The sequence below is a fragment of the Acanthochromis polyacanthus genome, chromosome 14 (assembly GCF_021347895.1).
Source record: "Acanthochromis polyacanthus isolate Apoly-LR-REF ecotype Palm Island chromosome 14, KAUST_Apoly_ChrSc, whole genome shotgun sequence".
Lineage (NCBI taxonomy): Eukaryota > Metazoa > Chordata > Actinopteri > Pomacentridae > Acanthochromis > Acanthochromis polyacanthus.
In genome coordinates, this window is record NC_067126.1 from 3,965,223 (window position 1) to 3,988,844 (window position 23,622).

Consider the following 23,622-nt stretch of genomic DNA (forward strand, 5'->3'; position numbering starts at 1 on the left):
CACAATCACACTCACATTCACACCTACGGACAATTTAGAGTAACCAATTAACCTCAGCATGTTTTTGGACTGTGGGAGGAAGCCGGAGTACCCGGAGAAAACCCACGCATGCACAGGGAGAACATGCAAACTCCATGCAGAAAGATCCCAGGCCGGGATTTGAACCGGGGATCTTCTTGCTGCAAGGTGAAAGTGCTAACCACTTACTCACTGTGCAGCCCCATCCAAAAATATGCTGAGGTTAATTGGTTACTCTAAATTGCCCGTCGGTGTGAATGTGAGTGTGATTGTGTGTCTGTATATGTAGCCCTGTGACAGACTGGTGACCTGTCCAGGGTGTCCCCTGCCTTCACCCAAGTCAGCTGGGATAGGCTCCAGCACCCCCCATGACCCTAGTGAGAATAAAGCGGTGTATAGAGGATAGATGGATGGATGGATAAACTCTATACTATAGAACAATGTGGAGCTACATGATTTCTGCGTGGATTTTCCATTTTCAAAGAGAATGAAACTGGAAAAGGGTTCGAGTACATCCATTCCAGATGTCTTCACGGTCCAGACCAGCTCTAAGCTGACTTCCTGTGTTGCAACAAAATAAAACAACAGCTGTATTTTGTATTTCCAGTTTAAAAAGATACAGCAAAAATCCAACACTGGGTTTTTTTTCATTAGTTAAATAATGCATTCCTGCATTTAGGTTTTAAAAACTGAAAAAAAAACAAACAAACAAAAAAAAACGTGTTTTATTGTTTTTTATAATTTCTTAATTTCTGTATTTGTGTTCTTTTTAATACATGTTTTTCCACTCATAAATAATATTTACTTCATTTTTTATTTGCTGCTTGAAATGTATTTTTGGCCAATTAATATTTTTTAATTAATTTATGTTTTTCTGTTGAAAAGGTTTATTCATATTTTTTATGACTGAATTTAGTTATCTCCTGTTTAAAATATGTTTACAGGTCATTTTTAATTAATTTATTTATTTATTTATGTTGTTTAAAATGTTTTTGTACTTCATTTATTTATTTATTTTCTGTTTAAAACACTTTTTTGAGTTGCTTTTTTTGGTGAAATAAAGTCAGGCACGGACTTAACAGCCTGACGTATAAATTCTGCGACGGCGCTGCTCAGAAGTCCTGCGTATGACGTCTAATCGTGTCGCCGAGCTGTGGTGATATTCGGGGTCAGCTCGGGGGTTTTAGAGGAATAGAGTCATGTCTGTGGCGGTGATCCGGTGGGTCATCCCGGCCGGGGCTGCAGCTCTTAGATCGGTTAACGTGGTTCAGAAGGTAAGCACTCAGAAAGTTCCGGTTCTGGTCTTTGTTCGGTCAAAAAGAACGTTCCTGGTCCACAAGGACAAGCTAACTCCGCTAGCTGCTAGCATCACAGTCGGTCACCGAGCATTGGCTAACAGGCTAGCAGCGTCCTCCGGTGGTTTGTTTATAGGGCTGACAGTCAGTAGAGGAGGACATTAAGAAGCTGTCAGTTCACACGGAGAGTTAAATGTTAGTTTGTGTATTTTACATTAATATATAATTAACTAGTTAATTAATTAGGAGGAGCTGTCATGTGTAGCTAGCTGCTAATTCTCTGATCCTGGTGGGTTGTTAGCTGCATCTTCAGGCTGATTATTTTTGCTCAGATTTGCCGTGTATTTTAATTTTTAAATGTTTAAATCAAATATTCTAATAAAATCACACTAACGTGGTAGTGCAGAGAGTTTAACTGGGTTGCTTTGTCTGTAAATCTGATAAACAGATAAACAAGTGGTCAAGTTTGATCAGTGTTTCCTGGTGAACCTGAACTCTTCAGATGTTTGTACTCGTAGATTGGTCATAAAAATATGAATATGTAGTGAGAACTGACTGTAGTAATGTCAAACGTTTAGTTCTTGTTAGGACCCGACCGATATGGATTTTTTGATCTGATGCCGATTCCAGTAATTGGCAGAAAAATTCAGATAAATGATCGGCTGATTAATTTAAAAAACACAATAAATAAAAGAGCTTCTTTTTTAGTTCCTTAATGCTTCCAACAGCAAAGACATGAATCACATCCAGAACATTTGACTGTTTTCCAATACTTTGTGCTTTAGTATTTGTTTAACTTTACAACAGAGAGGAGTTTTCAATCAGTAAACCTCTCGGAAATTATAGAACCTTAATTAAAAAAGAGTCGGTCTATAAATGAGTTATGAAATCCATCTGGTCTGGTACTTCTAGTTGCTGCTAATTAGAGGTAGCTTATAGTAGAGGTAGAAAACTTTTATTAAAAAGTTGTAAAACACTGAGGTAGTGTTCTTTTCACAAGCCTCCTTTATTTTTCTAGTCTACAACTTTTAAGCACAAAATAAGGTGCAAAACTACAGTAGATTTCTGCAAAATAGCACAAATAACCTTATTTCAAATTTAAATGTATAGATGGATTATGAACTCTGCCACATCTTTCAGTCCCAGAGTCCTTCTCATTAAAACGACCCAAAAATGCTTGAAACAATTCCATTTGTTCTAACATTTAATTGTGTCCAAAATTACTTGATAAATGTCTAAAGTAGCTTAAAATGTGTCCTAAATAACTTTAAAATTGTTCAGAATGACTCAAAGATGTCCCAAAATGAACATAAATGCTTGAAGTAATTATTTTTTCACACGGCTGGGTCTGCTGTTTTAAAGAGGCAGAACATAAACCATCATCAGCAAAACTGGAACTCGGTTCTTAACGAGCTTTGATGGTGATAACTGAATATTTTTAGTTAAAGAGAAAAGCAGCTCAACCTTCCTACGTGACCTCGAAGTTTAGTCTCTACGTTTTAGTAAAATCTGAGCTCAGTTTGTCGCGGCCACACAGCAGTTTTCAAAGGAAAACCGGTCAAACAACGATGGATAAATCAGTGGTTTAATTATAATGAAGTCAGATCCAAGGTTGGTTTAATAACCATTGAAGTTTGCATTCGTTTGAAGCGCTACTGAGGGTCAAGAACAGGAGGGTGAGTGGTTTAAAAATGAAGAAAATACACAACATCAGAAGTGGGCCAACAAAGATGAAAAATAATGACTGTCCCACTTTTTGTTTGGCACTTTAAATATCTGAATATACAACTGGATGCCACAGAGTGACTTGCAACGTGTCCAAAACGAGAAAAACTCTCCCAGAACAATGTCAAAGTTGTCTAAAATGAACTTACAATTTTACGACAATAGCAAAAAACTTCATCTAAGGGACAAAAACTCATCTGAAATTAATTGTAAATGATCAAAAATCGCAACAGCTTGGGGAGAAGAAGTTCCATTTTTTAATGAATGTCTAAGATGAAATAGAGTTCATACGAAATGACTCAAAACTCTTCTGAAATGACAAGAAATGTCCAAAATAACCTAAGATTTTGTTCACAGTAGGCTTGGGCGGTATCCAAATTTTGATACCGTCAAACTTCCTTCACATTTTACCGGGGTATACGGTATTACCGTGACTATTACTGTTACTGGCTTGTGCCTTCACGTTTGGAAATTGAATACTTGCAGCAGTGAGTGGGTGGTTGATTCAGAGATGCGTCCTCAGGTTAGAGGTGTTTCCATCTCTCACGATCACCTTTTGATTGCAGAATTTACAACTTGTTTCATCAGTATTTACCGGCTCTCCTTTCTCATTTGCCTGGAACCCGAAATACTCCCAAACTGCAGAAGTTGTGTTCTTTTTTGACACCAAGTCACACCGTGCAGCGTCTGCCATCTCTCCCCCCTCTCTCCCTCCTCTGCACTGTCACGTAACGACGTCACGTTCATAAACTTTATGGAAAGTCTCTAAAAGTAGGCGAAAACATAACTGTTTAAGTAAAACGGAAAATTCAACCACACAAGTGCTACTGGACATAGAATCAATTTTAGGCATTAAATGAGTTTTCTTTAATATTTAATCCTTATGTTAACCTTTCCTGCTCAGCTCCCGACCGTGGTCAGGAAGCCCAGGGGAGGACAGTTCTCCAGGGCTGAAGTTACTGTTGTTACTTCGGGGTTAACCCCCTTCACTTCCTCAGCAGTCGTAGAAGGCAAAGACACAGGAGCCCGGCCTTATTGAAGAATACTGCAGCCTTTATTGTAAATTAACAGCGGCTGAACCATACAGTCACGCTAACCCAGCAGCTACACACCTCTTCTCTCTTACTCCCCGAACCGACTGTGTTGTCTTCCTCACTCGCACTGCATTCAGGGTCACTCGGACATCTCTCTCTCCCCCTCTCTCGCACACACACACACACACACACACACACACACACACACGCTGCTCTCTCTCCCTCTCTCATAACGGAGCCACACACTCTCATAACACTTATCTCCTGTATAAGAGCATTGAGCATCATGACGGTATTGGAACTGATACCGCTGCTGTTTATAAACACCGGCGGTGTACGGTATTACCGTAATACCGCCCAAGCCTATTTCACAGTGACTCAAAACTTGTTAAGTACGACTCAAAAATGGCCCACAATGACAAAAAATGCTTGAAGTAATTCGTTTTGTTTCCAAAATTGACTTGAAATGTGTTCAAAATTACTGGAAGAATGTAAAGTAGCTCAAAATGTGTCCTGAATAACTTTAAAATTGACCAGAAAGACTCTAAAATGACCCAAAATGACCAAATATGCTTGAAAGAGTTTTTATTTTTCCAAAAATAGATTTGAAATGTGTCCAGAATTACTGGAAGAATGTAAGCTAGCTCAACATGTGTCCTAAATAACTTTAAATTTGTTCTGAATGACTTCCAAATTGACAAATGTCCAACATTACATAAAATTTGCACAAAATGACTCCAAAAACCATCTCAACTGACGACCGATGTCCAAAATGAGGAAAGATTTGGTTCAAAATGATGCAAAGCTTAAGCACAACTCAAAAATGTCTAAAGTAGCTTAAAATGTGTCTTAAATAACTTTCAAATTGTCCTGAATGACTCAACATGGTCCAGGATAAAGTGGCAAATGTCAAACGTGACATAAAATTCGTACAAAATGACTCAAAAAAATTTGCTAAAATGACAACAAATGTTCAAAGTAACTCAAGATTTTGTTCATAATAACTCAAAACACATTAAATATGACTCAAATGGCACAAAATTACTCAAAAAATGTCTAAAGTGGGTTAAAATGTAAAGAAAACAGTAAAATTGTCCAGAAAGACTCAAAATGACCAAAAAATGCTACAAATTAATTGTAAACATTTTTTCCAACATGACTTGAAATATGTCCAATAGACTCTAAAAATGTCTAAAGTGGCTTAAAATGTGTTTAAATAACTTTAAAATAGTCCAGAATTATTATTAAAAGGGCTAACGTCCAAGATGACTTGTACAAAATGACTCAAAAATCATCTAAAATGACAACAGATTTCTGAAGAGACTGAAGATTTTGTTCATAGTGACTCAGAACTTAAGTATGACTCAAAAATGGCACAAAACGACCTGAAATGTGTCCAAAATTACTTGAAAAATGTCCTAAGTATGAAATAAAACTCGTTAAACTCTGCATAATTTCCATCCTATGTTACAGCCCACAAATACAGATGGTCCTCGGTGCACATCCACACCTTTAAATGTGGAAACATCCACAGCTTTAAATCTTTAAACCCTGCAGTAAACCTGCAATGAGCTGCTGTTTATCTTCCGTATTCCTCTGGGACCCATTAATCAGATTGAAATCAGATTTTTGCACATTTTTCTGCCGTGCATTCAGGTGTTCTCACGGTAAAAATAGAAACCGTAGCTGAAGGTAATGGTGTCAGGATGCTGACAATGCACACGTTTAGTTGTTTGTTTCCTTTGAGACAATACAAACAATGAAGAAAAATGAGAAAATGCAGCTTTTTCCAGCCTCTCATCTGCGCAGACACCTCCAGTAAACCTGTATTCATGTTCAGTATTCCTCGTGGACCCATTATTCTTGCTGTAATCTGGTTGTTACATCGTGTTTTCCTGTCGTCAGGCCGGTGTTCATACGAGCCAGGTGAGAAGCCTTCGGTATGGCTGGTGGGCCTACGCTCTGGGCGAGAGGACGACTCCACGGCTAAAGCAGAACAGCAAGATCATCTCCGTGGACGGAAACCTGGCCTCGGGGAAAGGAGCTCTGGCCCAGAAGCTGGCCGACAAACTGGGTAATTATCGGACCGACGTGGAGGATTTCATAGCAGTCAGCAGACAGGAACAGTGGAGGCAGCAGAGGCAGTAAAACATGGAGGATAACTCATTGTTCATTCAAGATGACGTGAAATGAGTCCAGAATCACTCCAAAAATGTCTAAAGTAGCTTAAAATGTGTCCAAAATAACTTTAAAATTGTCCAGAATGACATAAAATTCCCCCAAAAGCATCTAAAATGACAACAAATGTCCAGAATAACTTAAGATTGTGCTCATAATGACCCAAAACTTGTCAAGTACGAACCAAAGATGGCCTAAATGACTTTTAAAAATGCTTGAAATAATTACATTTCTTTCTAAAATTACTTAAAATGTGTCCTAAATAACTTAAAAATGGTCCATAATGATTTTTTTAAATGAGAAATGTCCAAGATGACAACACTCAAAAATGTCTAATGTAGCTTAAAACGTGTCCAAAATAACCTGAAAATTGTCCAGAACAACTCAAAAATGGCCCCAAGACTTCCACAAAATGCTTGAAATAATTCACTTTTTCCTGAATGTACTTGAAATGTGTCCAAAATCACTGGAAAAATACCTGAAGGAGCTTAAAATGTGTCCTAAATAACTTTAAAATGACCAGAGTGACTCAAAACGGTCCATGATTTTTTTTTTTTTTTAAAGTAGAACATCCAAGATGATATAAAAGTAGTTCAGAATGACTCAAAAATCATCTACAATGACAACAAATGTCCAGAGTATCTCAAGATTTTGTTCATAATAACTTGTTAAATATGTTTCACAAAATGAACAAAAAATGCCTGAAATAATTAACTTTTTCCCAAAATGACTTTGAACGTTTATGCAAAATTACTAGAAAATGTTTAAAGTAACTTGAAATGTGTCCTAAATTTCTTTAATTGTCAAAAAGGATTCAAAAATGACCCAAAATGACCAAAAAATGCTTGAAAAATTCAATGTTTCCCAAAATGACTTCAAAGGTTCATCTAAAATTACTAGAAAATGTCTAAAGTAGCTTAAAATGTGTCCTAAATAACCTTGTCAAAAATCACACAAAATGACCAAAAATTGCTGGAAAAATTCAATTTTTCCCAAAATGACTGATAGTTTATCCAAAACTACCAGAAAAACGTCTGAAGTAGCTTAAAATGTGTCTTAAATAACCTTAAAATTGTCCAGAATTATTTGTTTAATTGATGTCTTTTTGTTCTAAGTGATTTCTTGAGTTTTGGGGATCCCAACAGTTTTTCCTACATTAACCCTAATAACTCTGTATGTAGGGATGCTCTACATGCCTGAAGCCGACACCTTCTACCTGGACAAGATGACCGGAGAGAAGACGCCTCTACCGGTGGACTACAACGGGATGTGCAGCCTGGAGAAGTTCTACTCCAACCCCAAAGCTGCCGATGGAAACAGCTACAGACTGCAGCTGTGGATGTACACCATGAGGCTGCTGCAGTACTCTGACGCCATCGAACACCTGCTCACCACAGGTACCACCCACCAGTACTCAGAAATGCAGTCAGGAAGTAGAGTTCACATCCACTGGTGTTCATCGTATCAGTCTGTGGTTTCCTATGAGGTTTTTCTATAGATTTATTAAAGATCTTCTGGATCTGTCGGGTCATAAATAAACATACAGTAACTTTTTGTTGATCTAATTTTCTTAGTTGAAAACCTCATAGCTTCTCCTGAGTGATTCCAGTGTCTACAGCTCTTGGAGTCAGTGGAAACTAAAGACTGTAGAGACAAACATGGACTTTACTTGTAGATGGAAACTAAAGACTGTAGAGACAAACATGGACTTTACTTGTAGATGGAAACTAAAGACTGTAGAGACAAACATGGACTTTACTTGTAGATGGAAACTAAAGACTGTAGAGACAAACATGGACTTTACTTGTAGATGGAAACTAAAGACTGTAGAGACAAACATGGACTTTACTTGTAGATGGAAACTAAAGACTGTAGAGATAAACATGGACTTTACTTGTAGATGACACTAAAGACTTTAGAGACAAACATGGACTTTACTTGTAGATGGAAACTAAAGACTTTAGAGACAAACATGGACTTTACTTGTAGATGGAAACTAAAGACTGTAGAGACAAACATGGACTTTACTTGTAGATGGAAACTAAAGACTGTAGAGACAAACATGGACTTTACTTGTAGATGGAAACTAAAGACTTTAGAGACAAACATGGACTTTACTTGTAGATGGAAACTAAAGACTGTAGAGATAAACATGGACTTTACTTGTAGATGACACTAAAGACTTTAGAGATAAACATGGACTTTACTTGTAGATGGAAACTAAAGACTGTAGAGACAAACATGGACTTTACTTGTAGATGGAAACTAAAGACTGTAGAGACAAACATGGACTTTACTTGTAGATGGAAACTAAAGACTGTAGAGACAAACATGGACTTTACTTGTAGATGGAAACTAAAGACTTTAGAGACAAACATGGACTTTACTTGTAGATGGAAACTAAAGACTGTAGAGATAAACATGGACTTTACTTGTAGATGACACTAAAGACTTTAGAGACAAACATGGACTTTACTTGTAGATGAAACTAAAGACTGTAGAGACAAACATGGACTTTACTTGTAGATGAAACTAAAGACTGTAGAGACAAACATGGACTTTACTTGTAGATGGAAACTAAAGACTGTAGAGACAAACATGGACTTTACTTGTAGATGGAAACTAAACACTTTAGAGACAAACATGGACTTTACTTGTAGATGAAACTAAAGACTGTAGAGACAAACATGGACTTTACTTGTAGATGGAAACTAAAGACTGTAGAGACAAACATGGACTTTACTTGTAGATGGAAACTAAAGACTGTAGAGACAAACATGGACTTTACTTGTAGATGGAAACTAAAGACTTTAGAGACAAACATTGACTTTACTTGTAGATGGAAACTAAAGACTGTAGAGACAAACATGGACTTTACTTGTAGATGGAAACTAAAGACTTTAGAGACAAACATGGACTTTACTTGTAGATGGAAACTAAAGACTGTAGAGATAAACATGGACTTTACTTGTAGATGACACTAAAGACTTTAGAGATAAACATGGACTTTACTTGTAGATGGAAACTAAAGACTGTAGAGACAAACATGGACTTTACTTGTAGATGGAAACTAAAGACTGTAGAGACAAACATGGACTTTACTTGTAGATGGAAACTAAAGACTGTAGAGACAAACATGGACTTTACTTGTAGATGGAAACTAAAGACTTTAGAGACAAACATGGACTTTACTTGTAGATGGAAACTAAAGACTGTAGAGATAAACATGGACTTTACTTGTAGATGACACTAAAGACTTTAGAGACAAACATGGACTTTACTTGTAGATGGAAACTAAAGACTTTAGAGACAAACATGGACTTTACTTGTAGATGAAACTAAAGACTGTAGAGACAAACATGGACTTTACTTGTAGATGGAAACTAAAGACTGTAGAGACAAACATGGACTTTACTTGTAGATGGAAACTAAAGACTGTAGAGACAAACATGGACTTTACTTGTAGATGGAAACTAAAGACTGTAGAGATAAACATGGACTTTACTTGTAGATGGAAACTAAAGACTTTAGAGACAAACATTGACTTTACTTGTAGATGGAAACTAAAGACTGTAGAGACAAACATGGACTTTACTTGTAGATGGAAACTAAAGACTTTAGAGACAAACATGGACTTTACTTGTAGATGGAAACTAAAGACTGTAGAGATAAACATGGACTTTACTTGTAGATGGAAACTAAAGACTGTAGAGACAAACATGGACTTTACTTGTAGATGGAAACTTAAGACTGTAGAGACAAACATGGACTTTACTTGTAGATGGAAACTAAAGACTTTAGAGACAAACATTGACTTTACTTGTAGATGGAAACTAAAGACTGTAGAGACAAACATGGACTTTACTTGTAGATGGAAACTAAAGACTGTAGAGATAAACATGGACTTTACTTGTAGATGGAAACTAAAGACTGTAGAGACAAACATGGACTTTACTTGTAGATGGAAACTAAAGACTTTAGAGACAAACATGGACTTTACTTGTAGATGGAAACTAAAGACTGTAGAGATAAACATGGACTTTACTTGTAGATGGAAACTAAAGACTGTAGAGATAAACATGGACTTTACTTGTAGATGGAAACTTAAGACTGTAGAGACAAACATGGACTTTACTTGTAGATGGAAACTTAAGACTGTAGAGACAAACATGGACTTTACTTGTAGATGGAAACTAAAGACTTTAGAGACAAACATTGACTTTACTTGTAGATGGAAACTAAAGACTGTAGAGACAAACATGGACTTTACTTGTAGATGGAAACTAAAGACTGTAGAGATAAACATGGACTTTACTTGTAGATGACACTAAAGACTGTAGAGATAAACATGGACCTTACTTGTAGATGGAAACTAAAGACTGTAGAGACAAACATGGACTTTACTTGTAGATGGAAACTAAAGACTGTAGAGACAAACATGGACTTTACTTGTAGATGGAAACTAAAGACTGTAGAGACAAACATGGACTTTACTTGTAGATGGAAACTAAAGACTTTAGAGACAAACATGGACTTTACTTGTAGATGGAAACTAAAGACTGTAGAGACAAACATGGACTTTACTTGTAGATGGAAACTAAAGACTGTAGAGACAAACATGGACTTTACTTGTAGATGAAAACTAAAGACTTTAGAGACAAACATGGACTTTACTTGTAGATGGAAACTAAAGACTGTAGAGAAACATGGACTTTACTTGTAGATGGAAACTAAAGACTTTAGAGACAAACATGGACTTTACTTGTAGATGGAAACTAAAGACTGTAGAGACAAACATGGACTTTACTTGTAGATGGAAACTAAAGACTGTAGAGAAACATGGACTTTACTTGTAGATGGAAACTAAAGACTGTAGAGACAAACATGGACTTTACTTGTAGATGGAAACTAAAGACTGTAGAGACAAACATGGACTTTACTTGTAGATGGAAACTAAAGACTGTAGAGACAAACATGGACTTTACTTGTAGATGGAAACTAAAGACTGTAGAGACAAACATGGACTTTACTTGTAGATGGAACTAAAGACTTTAGAGACAAACATGGACTTTACTTGTAGATGGAAACTAAAGACTGTAGAGAAACATGGACTTTACTTGTAGATGGAAACTAAAGACTGTAGAGAAACATGGACTTTACTTGTAGATGGAAACTAAAGACTGTAGAGACAAACATGGACTTTACTTGTAGATGGAAACTAAAGACTGTAGAGACAAACATGGACTTTACTTGTACATGGAAACTAAAGACTGTAGAGACAAACATGGACTTTACTTGTAGATGGAAACTAAAGACTGTAGAGACAAACATGGACTTTACTTGTAGATGGAAACTAAAGACTTTAGAGACAAACATGGACTTTACTTGTAGATGGAAACTAAAGACTGTAGAGAAACATGGACTTTACTTGTAGATGGAAACTAAAGACTGTAGAGACAAACATGGACTTTACTTGTAGATGGAAACTAAAGACTGTAGAGACAAACATGGACTTTACTTGTAGATGAAAACTAAAGACTTTAGAGATAAACATGGACTTTACTTGTAGATGGAAACTAAAGACTGTAGAGAAACATGGACTTTACTTGTAGATGGAAACTAAAGACTTTAGAGACAAACATGGACTTTACTTGTAGATGGAAACTAAAGACTGTAGAGACAAACATGGACTTTACTTGTAGATGGAAACTAAAGACTGTAGAGACAAACATGGACTTTACTTGTAGATGGAAACTAAAGACTGTAGAGACAAACATGGACTTTACTTGTAGATGGAAACTAAAGACTGTAGAGACAAACATGGACTTTACTTGTAGATGGAAACTAAAGACTGTAGAGACAAACATGGACTTTACTTGTAGATGGAAACTAAAGACTTTAGAGACAAACATGGACTTTACTTGTAGATGGAAACTAAAGACTGTAGAGAAACATGGACTTTACTTGTAGATGGAAACTAAAGACTGTAGAGACAAACATGGACTTTACTTGTAGATGGAAACTAAAGACTGTAGAGACAAACATGGACTTTACTTGTAGATGGAAACTAAAGACTGTAGAGACAAACATGGACTTTACTTGTAGATGGAAACTAAAGACTTTAGAGACAAACATGGACTTTACTTGTAGATGGAAACTAAAGACTGTAGAGAAACATGGACTTTACTTGTAGATGGAAACTAAAGACTGTAGAGACAAACATGGACTTTACTTGTAGATGGAAACTAAAGACTGTAGAGACAAACATGGACTTTACTTGTAGATGGAAACTAAAGACTGTAGAGACAAACATGGACTTTACTTGTAGATGGAAACTAAAGACTGTAGAGACAAACATGGACTTTACTTGTAGATGGAAACTAAAGACTGTAGAGATAAACATGGACTTTACTTGTAGATGGAAACTAAAGACTGTAGAGACAAACATGGACTTTACTTGTAGATGGAAACTAAAGACTGTAGAGACAAACATGGACTTTACTTGTAGATGAAAACTAAAGACTTTAGAGACAAACATGGACTTTACTTGTAGATGGAAACGTTTTGTACATTACTTACACACAGTTTTCAGTCTTTATGATGCTGTTAGATGGATTTTCTGTCGGGATTTCTGGGTTATTAACGGTACATTTTCTGTCTTTAAGGTCAAGGAGTGATCCTGGAACGTTCCCCCTTCAGCGACTTTGTTTTCCTGGAGGCCATGTTCAAGCAGGGATACATCAGGAAGGAGTGTAAGTACAACTAGTGATAAACAAACTCTGGTCGACTGTTTTAAATCTTAGCTGTGAATCTTCAAATTCTCTTTATTTATGATGACCACATTTTTCTTATAACTATTCAGAACTGTTGCTCATAAACTGCCCAGAATGAAGCAAATTTTGTCTGAAATTATTCAAAACTTTCCCAGATTGTCAACATTAGTCTAAAATGATTCAAAAAATTGCTTAAAATGTCAAAATGTTGTCCAAAACTATTTAGAACCTGACTCAAATATTCTACAAAACAACTCAAGCTCAAAAATTACAAAGTTACCCATCAGTTGCCCTTAAACTGCCCAAAATTATTCAAGCAATTGTGTAAAATGTCAAAATTTTGTCCAAAACTACTCGGAACCTGGCTGAATTTAATTAAAACTTCTCCAAAATTATTCAAATATTGTACAAAATAACTCAAAAAATGCCTAAAACTATTTGTTTTTTGGTCTAAAATGACTTAAAATACTCCTAGAGTGACAGCTTCTGTACAAATTATTTAAAAATTGCTTAAAATGTTAAAATTTTGTCCAAAATGATTTGAAACTTGACTGAAATGGCTCAAAAATTGCAAGATTACATCTTAAAAATCTTGTTTTTGTCCATAAATGTAAACATTTAGATTATTTATTATCACAGAAGAGGAAAGAAACCAGAAAATATTCACATTTAAGAAGCTAAAATCAGAGAAGTTAGACTTTTCTTCCTCATTTAGTTGTTCTTTTCAGTCTCCCTGGTTTAGTTCTGCCTGATCTGATCTGGTTTTAGTTAATAAAAATGTAATCAAGAGCTAAAAACAAAGTCAGAGCTGTTTGTTGTTTCTTTCAGGCGTGCAGCACTACAACGAGATCAAGAACATCAGCATCTGTGAGTTCCTGCCTCCACATCTGGTCATCTACGTGGACCAGCCGGCCGAGGAGGCCCACAAGAAGCTGAAGCAGAGCGGGAAGGTAGCCAGTTATCCCCGTTATCTGCTGAGAATTATGCAGCCTGAAGAGTACCAGAGGATTAGTGGTAATGAGAGGCTGTTCTAGAGGCTGATGGATGTTTGAATGTTCTGTTTCCTCTCAGTCCTTCCTGCAGAATGTGCCTCTGGCTTATCTGAAGGGCATCGAGGACAGCTACAAGAAGACTTTCCTGCCTCAGATCAGGTAAAAAGCTGTGAGCAGAGAGTCTAAATCAGATTTCTGACCACTGTCAAAGCCGTTCTGCATAAACAGACGGATGGAGCGACGGCTCCAACCAGCGATTTAAACTGTTTCCTCTGAAGCCACTAAAATGGATTTAAATTGGAGCTGAAACACTTTGTCATTTGGTTTTGTTACCGTTGAAAGCCTGAAATCAGCCCTGCTGCTGAATGTTGGCAGCCTCAGCGTTTGAGTGTTTGAACATTTTAGCTTTGCATCATTAGCAGGACTCTCAGGTCGCCGACTGAACCAGACCCACGCCTTTCTACAACTTGATGCTGCAGAGGGACTTCAAATGTGTCCTGAACTGTTCGAAAGTCGTCTGAAATGACCTGCAACTTGTCAAAAACGGCAAAAACTTCACTGAAAACTGTCCAGAATGAGAAATACTTGACCAAAATAGTTCCAAAGTCATCTAAAATGACCTGCATCTTGTCAAAAACAGCAAAAACTTGACTGAAAGCTGTCCAAAAAGACAAAGAAATCATCCAGAATAACAAAAACTTACCATAGATTCATAAATCAACATCTTGGTCAAAAAAGTGTAAAATGTTGTTAGGAATGATTCAAAATTCATCCAGAATGACAGAACAAATTGTCTTAAATGACTTCAAACTTAAAAATAACTTCTGATGTGCCCAAAGTGAATTCAGCTCGTTTGAAATGATTCAGAATTTGTTAAAAATAGCAGAAACTTTACTCAAAATTGTCCTAAAAGACAAATAAATCATCTAAAATGACTCTACTCTTGTCCAAAATGACAAAAACATATCTAAAATTGGTCAAACATGACAAAAACGAATTTCAGCTTGTTTAGATTGATTCTGAATTTCTTGAAAATAGCAAATACTTGACTCAAAATTGTCCAAAATGCTGACAAAAAGGTCGTAAAACGTCTGAACTTTTGTCCAAAATGGCTCAAGATTTTCCAAAAATTACAGACATTTCTTCAAAAATGACAAAAGAATATCCAAGGTTAATCATAAATGATCAAACATGACAACTTGGTCAAAAAAAATTGAAATTGTTAAGACTGACACAAAAATTGGTCTGAAATTACTTAAAACTGATCCAAGAACTTGAAGTTCGTTCAAAATGAAATCAGCTTGTTTAGAATGATTCAGAATTTTTTAGATATTTGACTCAAAAATGTCCAAAATGACTCAATATTTTCTAAAAAATGACAAATTTCTTTAAAATTTGTCCAAAATGACAAAAGCGTTCCCAAAGTGGCTCCAAAATGCCCTAAAAAGTCTTAAACTTGTCAGAAATAACTTATTTACCTGAACTGAATCCTGCCAACGCTCTCAGCGGTCTCTCTGTGTAAACAATCGCTTTCTTTGATTGGCTGTTGCTCCTGATGGCTGATGTCCAATCAGATTGTGTTGTGGGCGGGACATTCCTAGAGACCACGGAGAAAAGGAGCTCATTTATTTTATTTTCCAATAAAAATAACGACACCAACGATCTAAACTTTCCTCAGTAGTCAGTTTTTAGCTAATAAACGGTTTACGGTGAAACTAAACGTCTAAACTTGGTGTTTATGTACTTTTATGTGATGTCAAACTTCTTTTACTTTATTTTTCCAGAGAAACGTCAGAAGTGCTGGCCTATGACACGACTCAGACTCAGGATGTGGAAAAGGTGAGAACATAGTGAAGAGCCAGATGTTTTATTGACTGTTGTGGCAGCTGGATTAATGATTTCAGGATGTAGTAAGAATGTAATAACTGAGTGAGTTCATCCACAGGTGGCCGAGGACATCGACTACCTGAAGTTTGATAAAGGGCCGTGGTTGGAGCAGGACGACGTCAGCTACCACCACCTCAGGATGCTGTCAGTCTCTACACATGCGTTACACACACTTATAATCCCTTAGTGCCTGAAATGTCCAAATGTTGTTCAAAACGATTCGGAACGTGGCCAGAGTTAATGGAAAGCTGTTCAAATGACTCAAAAACTGTACAAAGCGAAAAAGTTTGTTTAAACTATTTGGAACTTCTGCAAAATTACTTGAAAGCTTTTCAAAATTAATCATAAATTAACCAAAATGACTTAAATTTTGTCTAAAATTACAAAACATTTTTGCAGAATGACAGAATTTGTCCAAAAATATTCAAGAAATTGCTTAAAATGTTTTGTCAAAAACGATTCGGAATTTGGCCAAAATTAATGGATAACAGTAAAAAACAAAATGACCCCAAAATTGCCCCAAATGACAAAACTTTGCTCCAAACATTTAAGAACTTCTGTAAAATGACTTTAAACTTCTCCAAAATGTCCTTTTTATTGCATAAAACTACTCAGAACTTCTGTAAAATGACTTTAAGCTTCTCCAAAATGTCCTTTTTATTGCATAAAACTACTCAGAACTTCTGTAAAATGACTTTAAGCTTCTCCAAAATGACCTTTTTATTACATAAAACTATTCAGATGTTCTGTAAAATTACTCAAACTGTGCAAAATTACTCACATTTTGTTTAAAATTGCCCCCAATTTTCTCAGAATGGCAAAATTTGTCCAAATTTAATCAAAATTGTTTAAAATGTCAACATTTTGTCCAAAATTATTTGGAACTTTGCTGAAATCACTCAAATATTGAACAAAACGACTCATAAACTGCCCAAAATGACAGAATTCTGTTCTAAATGATTAAGAACTTCGATAAAATGACTTGCTGTCGTCATAAAATGACCAAAATGACAAAATTATTCTTATAGCTAGTTTTCAGAACTTGCTCATAAATTGTCCTGATCAGATTTTGTCTAAAATTACAGAAAAATTTCCCACTCTGAAAGAAATAGTTGAAAAAAGAAATTGCTTAAAATGTCCAAATTTTGCCCAAAACTTTTCAGAGCCTGACCGAAATGAATTCAGAAAGGACTCCAATGTTTCACCAAATTGCCCAAAATTAATCACTTTTTGTCTAACCTTATTAAAAAAAAATCCCATAATGACAAAATTATTTTAAAATTCTCCAAAAGGATTCAAATGTTGCACAAAATAACTCAAAAATTGCCTAAAATTACAAACATTTTGTCTAAAATTACATAAAATGTTCCAGAATGCCAACATGAGTCCAAAATTATTCTAGAAAATGTATAAAATGTAAAATTTTTGTCCAAAACCATTCAGAACATGTTACGTCAAATGACTTGAACTTCTCCAGAATTACTCATAAACTGCCCAAAATTAATCAAATTTTGTATAAAATTCATTAAAAATGATTCCAGAAATTGGTTAAAATGTGTTAACTTTGTCCAGAACCACTGAGAACCGGACTGAAACACGTCAAATATTGTAGAAAACATAATTTTCCTCTAATTTCTACATTAAAATGCAGATAAAGTGGAAATTATCTGAACTTCAAGTCCCACAAACTCTGTTCTTTGGCCTCATTCTTGTGTTTTCCAGCGTGGAGGACAAACAGAGGGTGGCCACGTTGACCCACATCCCCAGATTCCTGCCAGAGATCACCATCGGAGCGCACGACTACGACGACAAATACTACGCCTACAAATCGGTACGTAGACGGCGCCGTTTACCTTTTCAAGCAGTTCAAGCAGTTTTGGGCGGTGTGAGGAGTGATTTTGGGCAGTTTGAGGAGTGATTTTGGGCAGTTTGAGGAGTGATTTTGGGCGGTGTGAGGAGTGATTTTGGGCGGTGTGAGGAGTGATTTTGGGCGGTTTGATGAGTGATTTTGGGCAGTTTGAGGAGTGATTTTGGGCGGTTTGGTGAGTGATTTTGGGCGGTGTGAGGAGTGATTTTGGGCGGTGTGAGGAGTGATTTTGGGCGGTTTGGTGAGTGATTTTGGGCGGTGTGAGGAGTGATTTTGGGCGGTGTGAGGAGTGATTTTGGGCGGTGTGAGGAGTGATTTTGGGCGGTGTGAGGAGTGATTTTGGGCAGTTTGAGGAGTGATTTTGGGCGGTGTGAGGAGTGATTTTGGGCGGTGTGAGGAGTGATTTTGGGCGGTGTGAGGAGTGATTTTGGGCGGTGTGGTGAGTGATTTTGGGCGGTTTGGTGAGTGATTTTGGGCGGTGTGAGGAGTGATTTTGGGCGGTTTGAGGAGTGATTTTGCAACATTTTCAAGTTATTTTGCATTTTCTGTGTTATTTGAGTCATTTTGAACATGTTCTGAATGGTTTTGAAAATGTTTTGTAATCTTGGGCAGTTTATGAACAATTTGCAGAAGCTCTGAATAGCTAAAAGCAACTTTTTGTCGTTATGGGCATTTTCTGAGTTGTTTTATACGATGTTTGAGCCATTTCAGTCTGGTTCCGAACAGTTTTGGACAAAATTGTGACATTCTAGATTTTTTTTTTAGTAATTTTAGACAAAATTTGCTTAATTTTGGTCAGTTTGAGCAATTTTCTACAACAGTTAAGTCATTTAGGAAAAGTTGAATTAATTTCGGTCAGACTCTGAACACTTTTGGATAAAATGTGGACATTTTAAGCATTTTGTTAATCAAACTGCTGCTCCTCTGGTTTTCTACTGCTGAACTGTGGAGCTCCTGGAGGAGAGAAAATGCTGGATGTGGAATCTCGTGTTCATCAGTCTGGAGGCAAACATTCTGAGCTCCTCTGGTTCTATCGACTGATTTGGCTTTTTGTCTCCAAGCTGACATTTAGACACCAAACTGGGTCAACGGAGGACGGACTTAATAAAACCCTGATTGATTTCCGACCAGAAAACGTCAAGTTCTGCTTTTAGTTCATATTTCTGCTCCTCAGGTCATCGGGTTCCTCGTTATTCAGGAAATTAAATCCATAATTGGTGCTTCATCTGCAAAACAAATACAGTTATAAATAAATCCGTAAATAATCTGACCCTAGAAAATGGTGAATTTTTTTTTATCACTTGGAGAACATGAGATAAATTCATGTTTCTGCTTCGGTCTGAACCTCTGACCTCCACACATTTTATTTGTTTAATAATAATAAAGTGTTTTCTGTGTTTTCTGTAGCTGCCGGGGAAGAAGTACGCTCCGGGCTACAACGCCGACGTCGGAGACAAACACATCTGGCTGAAGTGAACTCTGCTGTTGTACATCCCATAATATGTCTGTGTTAGAGAATAAATTTAGAATCTAAGTGACCTCGGCTGAGTCCGTGTGCTGACTGTTGGAGGAGCTGCTTCACGTTTTTATGTTCGTCTGAGAAAAATAAACTAAAGATGGAGAGAAAAGGAACAGAATCACAGCAGAATTAAACGAATCCTGAGGCATGTCTGTAGCAAACAAGATTTCTATTTTCTTCATTAAAACTGGACTCAAACTCACAGAGAACAGAAACGAAACGGAAAAAGTTCAGCAGAAAAACTGTCAGGTTTATAAAAAGCAGCTTACACCACATTTCCTGTGTTTAGACCAACAGAGACACCTTTATTTTACAGGTATTTTCTGTTAGAAGAAAAACAAAGCCATGAACTAAAGTTTCCATAAATATGTGAAGTCCACGTTTAACATTTAATCTATAGTCTCCAAAGACTCCTAGAACTCTGGATTTCTGATGGAAGCACTGAAACAACAACAATCCTGAGTTTTGTTCTTTTATCTTTGATTCCTCTGGACTCCATACCGACTGTCAGGCATGGAGGTGGCGGTATCATTTTTAACTAATTTAACTGACGAGTCTGAGTCAGAAGGACGACACATTCAGTTGAACTGAACCAGTTCTGGTGCAGTTTTTGTCATTTTGGGCAATTTTTTTAATTTATTTTGTACAATGTTTGAGTCATTTTGATTATTTTTTTCAGGTTCTAAACAGTTTTGGAAACATTTTTGACATTTTAATCAATGTCTTGAATGATTTTGGACTAATGTGATTCTGGTAAAATTTTGAGTAATTTTAGACAAAATTCTTGTCATTTTGAGTAATTTTGTAAAGTTTTAAAATCCTTTTGCAGAAGTTCCAAATACTTCAAAGCAAATTTTTGTCATTTTGAGTTATTTTGTAGAATATCTGAGTCATTTTGGAAAAGTTTCAATTGACTTTGGCCAAATTCTAAATAGTTTTCGACAAAATTTTGACGTTTTAGGCAATTTTTTTTAAAATAGTTTGACAAATACTGTCAGTCTGGCAACATTTTGAGTAATTTTAGACAACATTTTTCTCACTGAGCGATTTTTGAGTTACTGTGTAGAATATTTGACTAATTTTGGAGAAGTTTTGATTAATTTTGACCAGGTTCCTAATAGTTTTGGACAAAGTTTAGACATTTCAAGCAATTTCCTGAATAATTTTGGACAAATGTTGTCATTCTGAGAAAAAATTTAGTAATTTTAGACATTTTTTGGTATATTAGGCAGTAATTTTGAAATGTTAACTAATCATTTTCCAGAAGTTCAAAGAGTGATGGAACCAGAAGAGTCTAAGATGCTTCAGAAACATGGAACCAGAAGAATGTGAGATGCTTTAGAGCTCCAGAAACATGGAACCAGTCGGTTCCTCTGGACTCGGTGGTTGTTTGTGGATCTTCTATGTATCTCCTTGACCTTTACGCTGGTTGACAGCTCAGTAAAAGTGTGTTTTGATGGTCTGACCCACTTCTACAGGATGTATTTTTATCCAACTCTGACATTTACTGAAATGTTTCTGCTCTCAGTTTTTAGTTTTACCAGAGAAAAGGTTGGAAGGATTCAGACGCTTCAGTTAAAGTGAAAAAGACTGAAACTTTGAGACTGAAACCAGACGTTAGTTCAGTGTTCTGTTAAAATGGAAATTAAACATTTATATTTTATCTTCTAATTCACACTTTTTAATGTGTTTTTGACAGTTTCACTCCTTTACTTAAAGTTAATGTCTGTCTTCTTGGTCATTTTGTGTCATTTTGTGTGTCTTTGGGGTCATTTTGAGTCTGATTTTGTGCATCTTCTTGGTTGTTTTTTGCTTTTTTATAATAATTTTGTTTTTGTTTTGTCTCTGTGGTATTTTTCTGTCATTTTTCTTCTAAGCTTTTGTGTCTTTTGCTGGACATTTTCTGCTTCTTTTCAGTTATTTTGCGTCTCTTTGTGGTTCATTTTGTTCTTTGTGGGCATCTTGTTATTCTTTGTGGTCATTTTCCATCTATTTTCAATCATTTTGTGTCTTTTTTGTCATTTTTGAGCCTCTTTGTGATTCTTTGCATCTCTTTCTGACCATTTCGTGTTTGTTTTGTCTCTTTGTGGTCATTTTGTGTCTCTTTGTGAAACTTTTGCATATTTTTGTGGTCATTTTTTGCTTAGTTATTTTGCATGTCTTTATGGGCATTTTGTCTGTTTTTGGCCATTTTTTGTTTCTGTTATTGTCTTTTTGTATTTCTTGGATCACTTTTTGTCTCTTTGTGAACCTTTTGTGTCTTTTTGTATTAATTTTCCGTTTCTTTTCTGTTATGTTGTGTTTCTTTTTGGTCATTTTCCGTCTCTGTGAAACTTTTGTATCTTTTTGTCATCATTTTCTGCTTCTTTTCAGTTATTTTGCGACTCTTTATTAGCATTTTGTGCTACTGTGTGGTCATTTTGGGTCTGTTTTGTCATTTTGGAGTCTTTTCTTGATCATTTCTGTCTTTTTACTGTCTTTCTGTTTCTTCCTGGTCATTTTATATATCTTTGGTGCCATTTTGCGTCTCTTTGTTGTCTTTTGTCTCTTTTTCTGGTCATCTTGTGTCTCTTTGTTGGTTTCTTTCTATCTTTTTTGTCTCTTTTTCTGGTCATTCTATGCTTCTTTGATGTAATTTAGTCTCTTTTTCTGTCTTTTTCTGGTCATTTTGCGTCTCTTTGTTGTCTTTTGTCTCTTTTTCTGGTCATCTTGTGTCTCTTTGTTGGTTTTTTTGGTCTTTTTTGTCTCTTTTTCTGGTCATTCTATGCTTCTTTGATGTAATTTAGTCTCTTTTTCTGTCTTTTTCTGGTCATTTTGCGTGTCTTTGTTGTCTTTTGTCTCTTTTTCTGGTCATCTTGTGTCTCTGTTGTTTTTTTCTGTCTTTTTTTGTCTCTTTTTCTGGTCATTCTATGCTTCTTTGATGTAATTTAGTCTCTTTTTCTGTCTTTTTCTGGTCATTTTGTGTCTCTTTGTTGTCTTTTGTCTCTTTTTCTGGTCATCTTGTGTCTCTTTGTTGGTTTTTTTCTATCTTTTTTGTCTCTTTTTCTGGTCATTCTATGCTTCTTTGATGTAATTTAGTCTCTTTTTCTGTCTTTATCTGGTCATTTTGCGTGTCTTTGTTGTCTTTTGTCTCTTTTTCTGGTCATCTTGTGTCTCTTTGTTGGTTTTTTTGGTCTTTTTTGTCTCTTTTTCTGGTCATTCTATGCTTCTTTGATGTAATTTAGTCTCTTTTTCTGTCTTTATCTGGTCATTTTGCGTGTCTTTGTTGTCTTTTGTCTCTTTTTCTGGTCATCTTGTGTCTCTTTGTTGTTTTTTTCTGTCTTTTTTGTCTCTTTTTCTGGTCATTCTATGCTTCTTTGATGTAATTTAGTCTCTTTTTCTGTCTTTTTCTGGTCATTTTGCGTGTCTTTGTTTTTTGTCTCTTTTTCTGGTCATTCTATGCTTTGATGTAATTTAGTCTCTTTTTCTGTCTTTATCTGGTCATTTTGCATCTCTTTGTTGTCTTTTGTCTCTTTTTCTGGTCATCTTGTGTCTCTTTGTTGGTTTTTTTGGTCTTTTTTGTCTCTTTTTCTGGTCATTCTATGCTTCTTTGATGTAATTTAGTCTCTCTTCCTGTCTTTTTCTGGTCATTTTGCGTGTCTTTGTTGTCTTTTGTCTCTTTTTCTGGTCATCTTGTGTCTCTTTGTTGTTTTTTTCTGTCTTTTTTTGTCTCTTTTTCTGGTCATTCTATGCTTCTTGTCTTTTTCACTGTTTTCCACTTCATTCCTGGAAGTTAAACTAATCTCTACCCATCAGTTGAACCTTTCTTCGGTCATTTCGCGGCTCTTCCACCTTTATTTCTGTAAATGTTGAACATCTGCTGAGCCTCGGCAGCAGCTCGCCGTTAGAAATAAACGAGGATCTGAGTGGAGGAGATTTAAGAAATCCCGTCATTAATGGGCGGCCCGAGCTGGAGCGTGAAGCTTCTCTTCCTGCAGGCCGAGCGTTTGGGATTTGGGGGAATTGACGTCCCTGCAGAGCGCTCCTCTAAAAGCCCACTTTAAACTTTCATCTAGAACTCACAGCCTGCAGGATTAAAAGTAATTTAACGGTGCACGGCGGCCCGTATTCAACACGCTGCTTGTTGTGTGGAGGCGCCCTGGGAGGCCTCGCTTCGTTTGTGGGCTGCAGTCGACTGTTCAGCCTCTGAGGAAGAAGAAGAGGGTCGCTGTGAGGAATCATTCCATTAATAAGGCCAATTACAGCTCAGAAACGCCTTTTACTCCATTACTGTGGTCAGAGAGGAGGTTTAAAACTCCCAGAAATCCCCCAAAGCTACAGACTGGAGGCCGTGT

General features: G+C 36.3%; 1 protein-coding gene across 1 annotated transcript; it reads left to right on the forward strand.

The window, feature by feature from the left end:
- Window positions 1-1,126: 1,126 nt before the first annotated feature.
- ndufa10 (NADH:ubiquinone oxidoreductase subunit A10) lies at window positions 1,127-19,307 on the forward strand. Its single transcript, XM_051958524.1, has 10 exons — window positions 1,127-1,292; window positions 5,978-6,146; window positions 7,432-7,647; window positions 12,916-13,002; window positions 13,852-13,973; window positions 14,095-14,174; window positions 15,800-15,854; window positions 15,961-16,046; window positions 17,625-17,733; window positions 19,177-19,307. The coding sequence occupies exons 1-10, from the start codon at window positions 1,218-1,220 to the stop codon at window positions 19,243-19,245; spliced, it is 1,068 nt and encodes a 355-aa protein (XP_051814484.1). The 5' UTR covers window positions 1,127-1,217; the 3' UTR covers window positions 19,246-19,307.
- Window positions 19,308-23,622: the final 4,315 nt, after the last annotated feature.

Coding starts and splice junctions, on each gene's coding strand:
- ndufa10 (XM_051958524.1), top strand. CDS start 1,218: ATGTCTGTGGCGGTGATCCGGTGGGTCATCCCGGCCGGGGCTGCAGCT. Junction 7,648..12,915: donor CGAACACCTGCTCACCACAG/GTACCACCCACC, acceptor TCTGTCTTTAAG/GTCAAGGAGTGATCCTGGAA. Junction 16,047..17,624: donor TACCACCACCTCAGGATGCT/GTCAGTCTCTAC, acceptor TGTGTTTTCCAG/CGTGGAGGACAAACAGAGGG.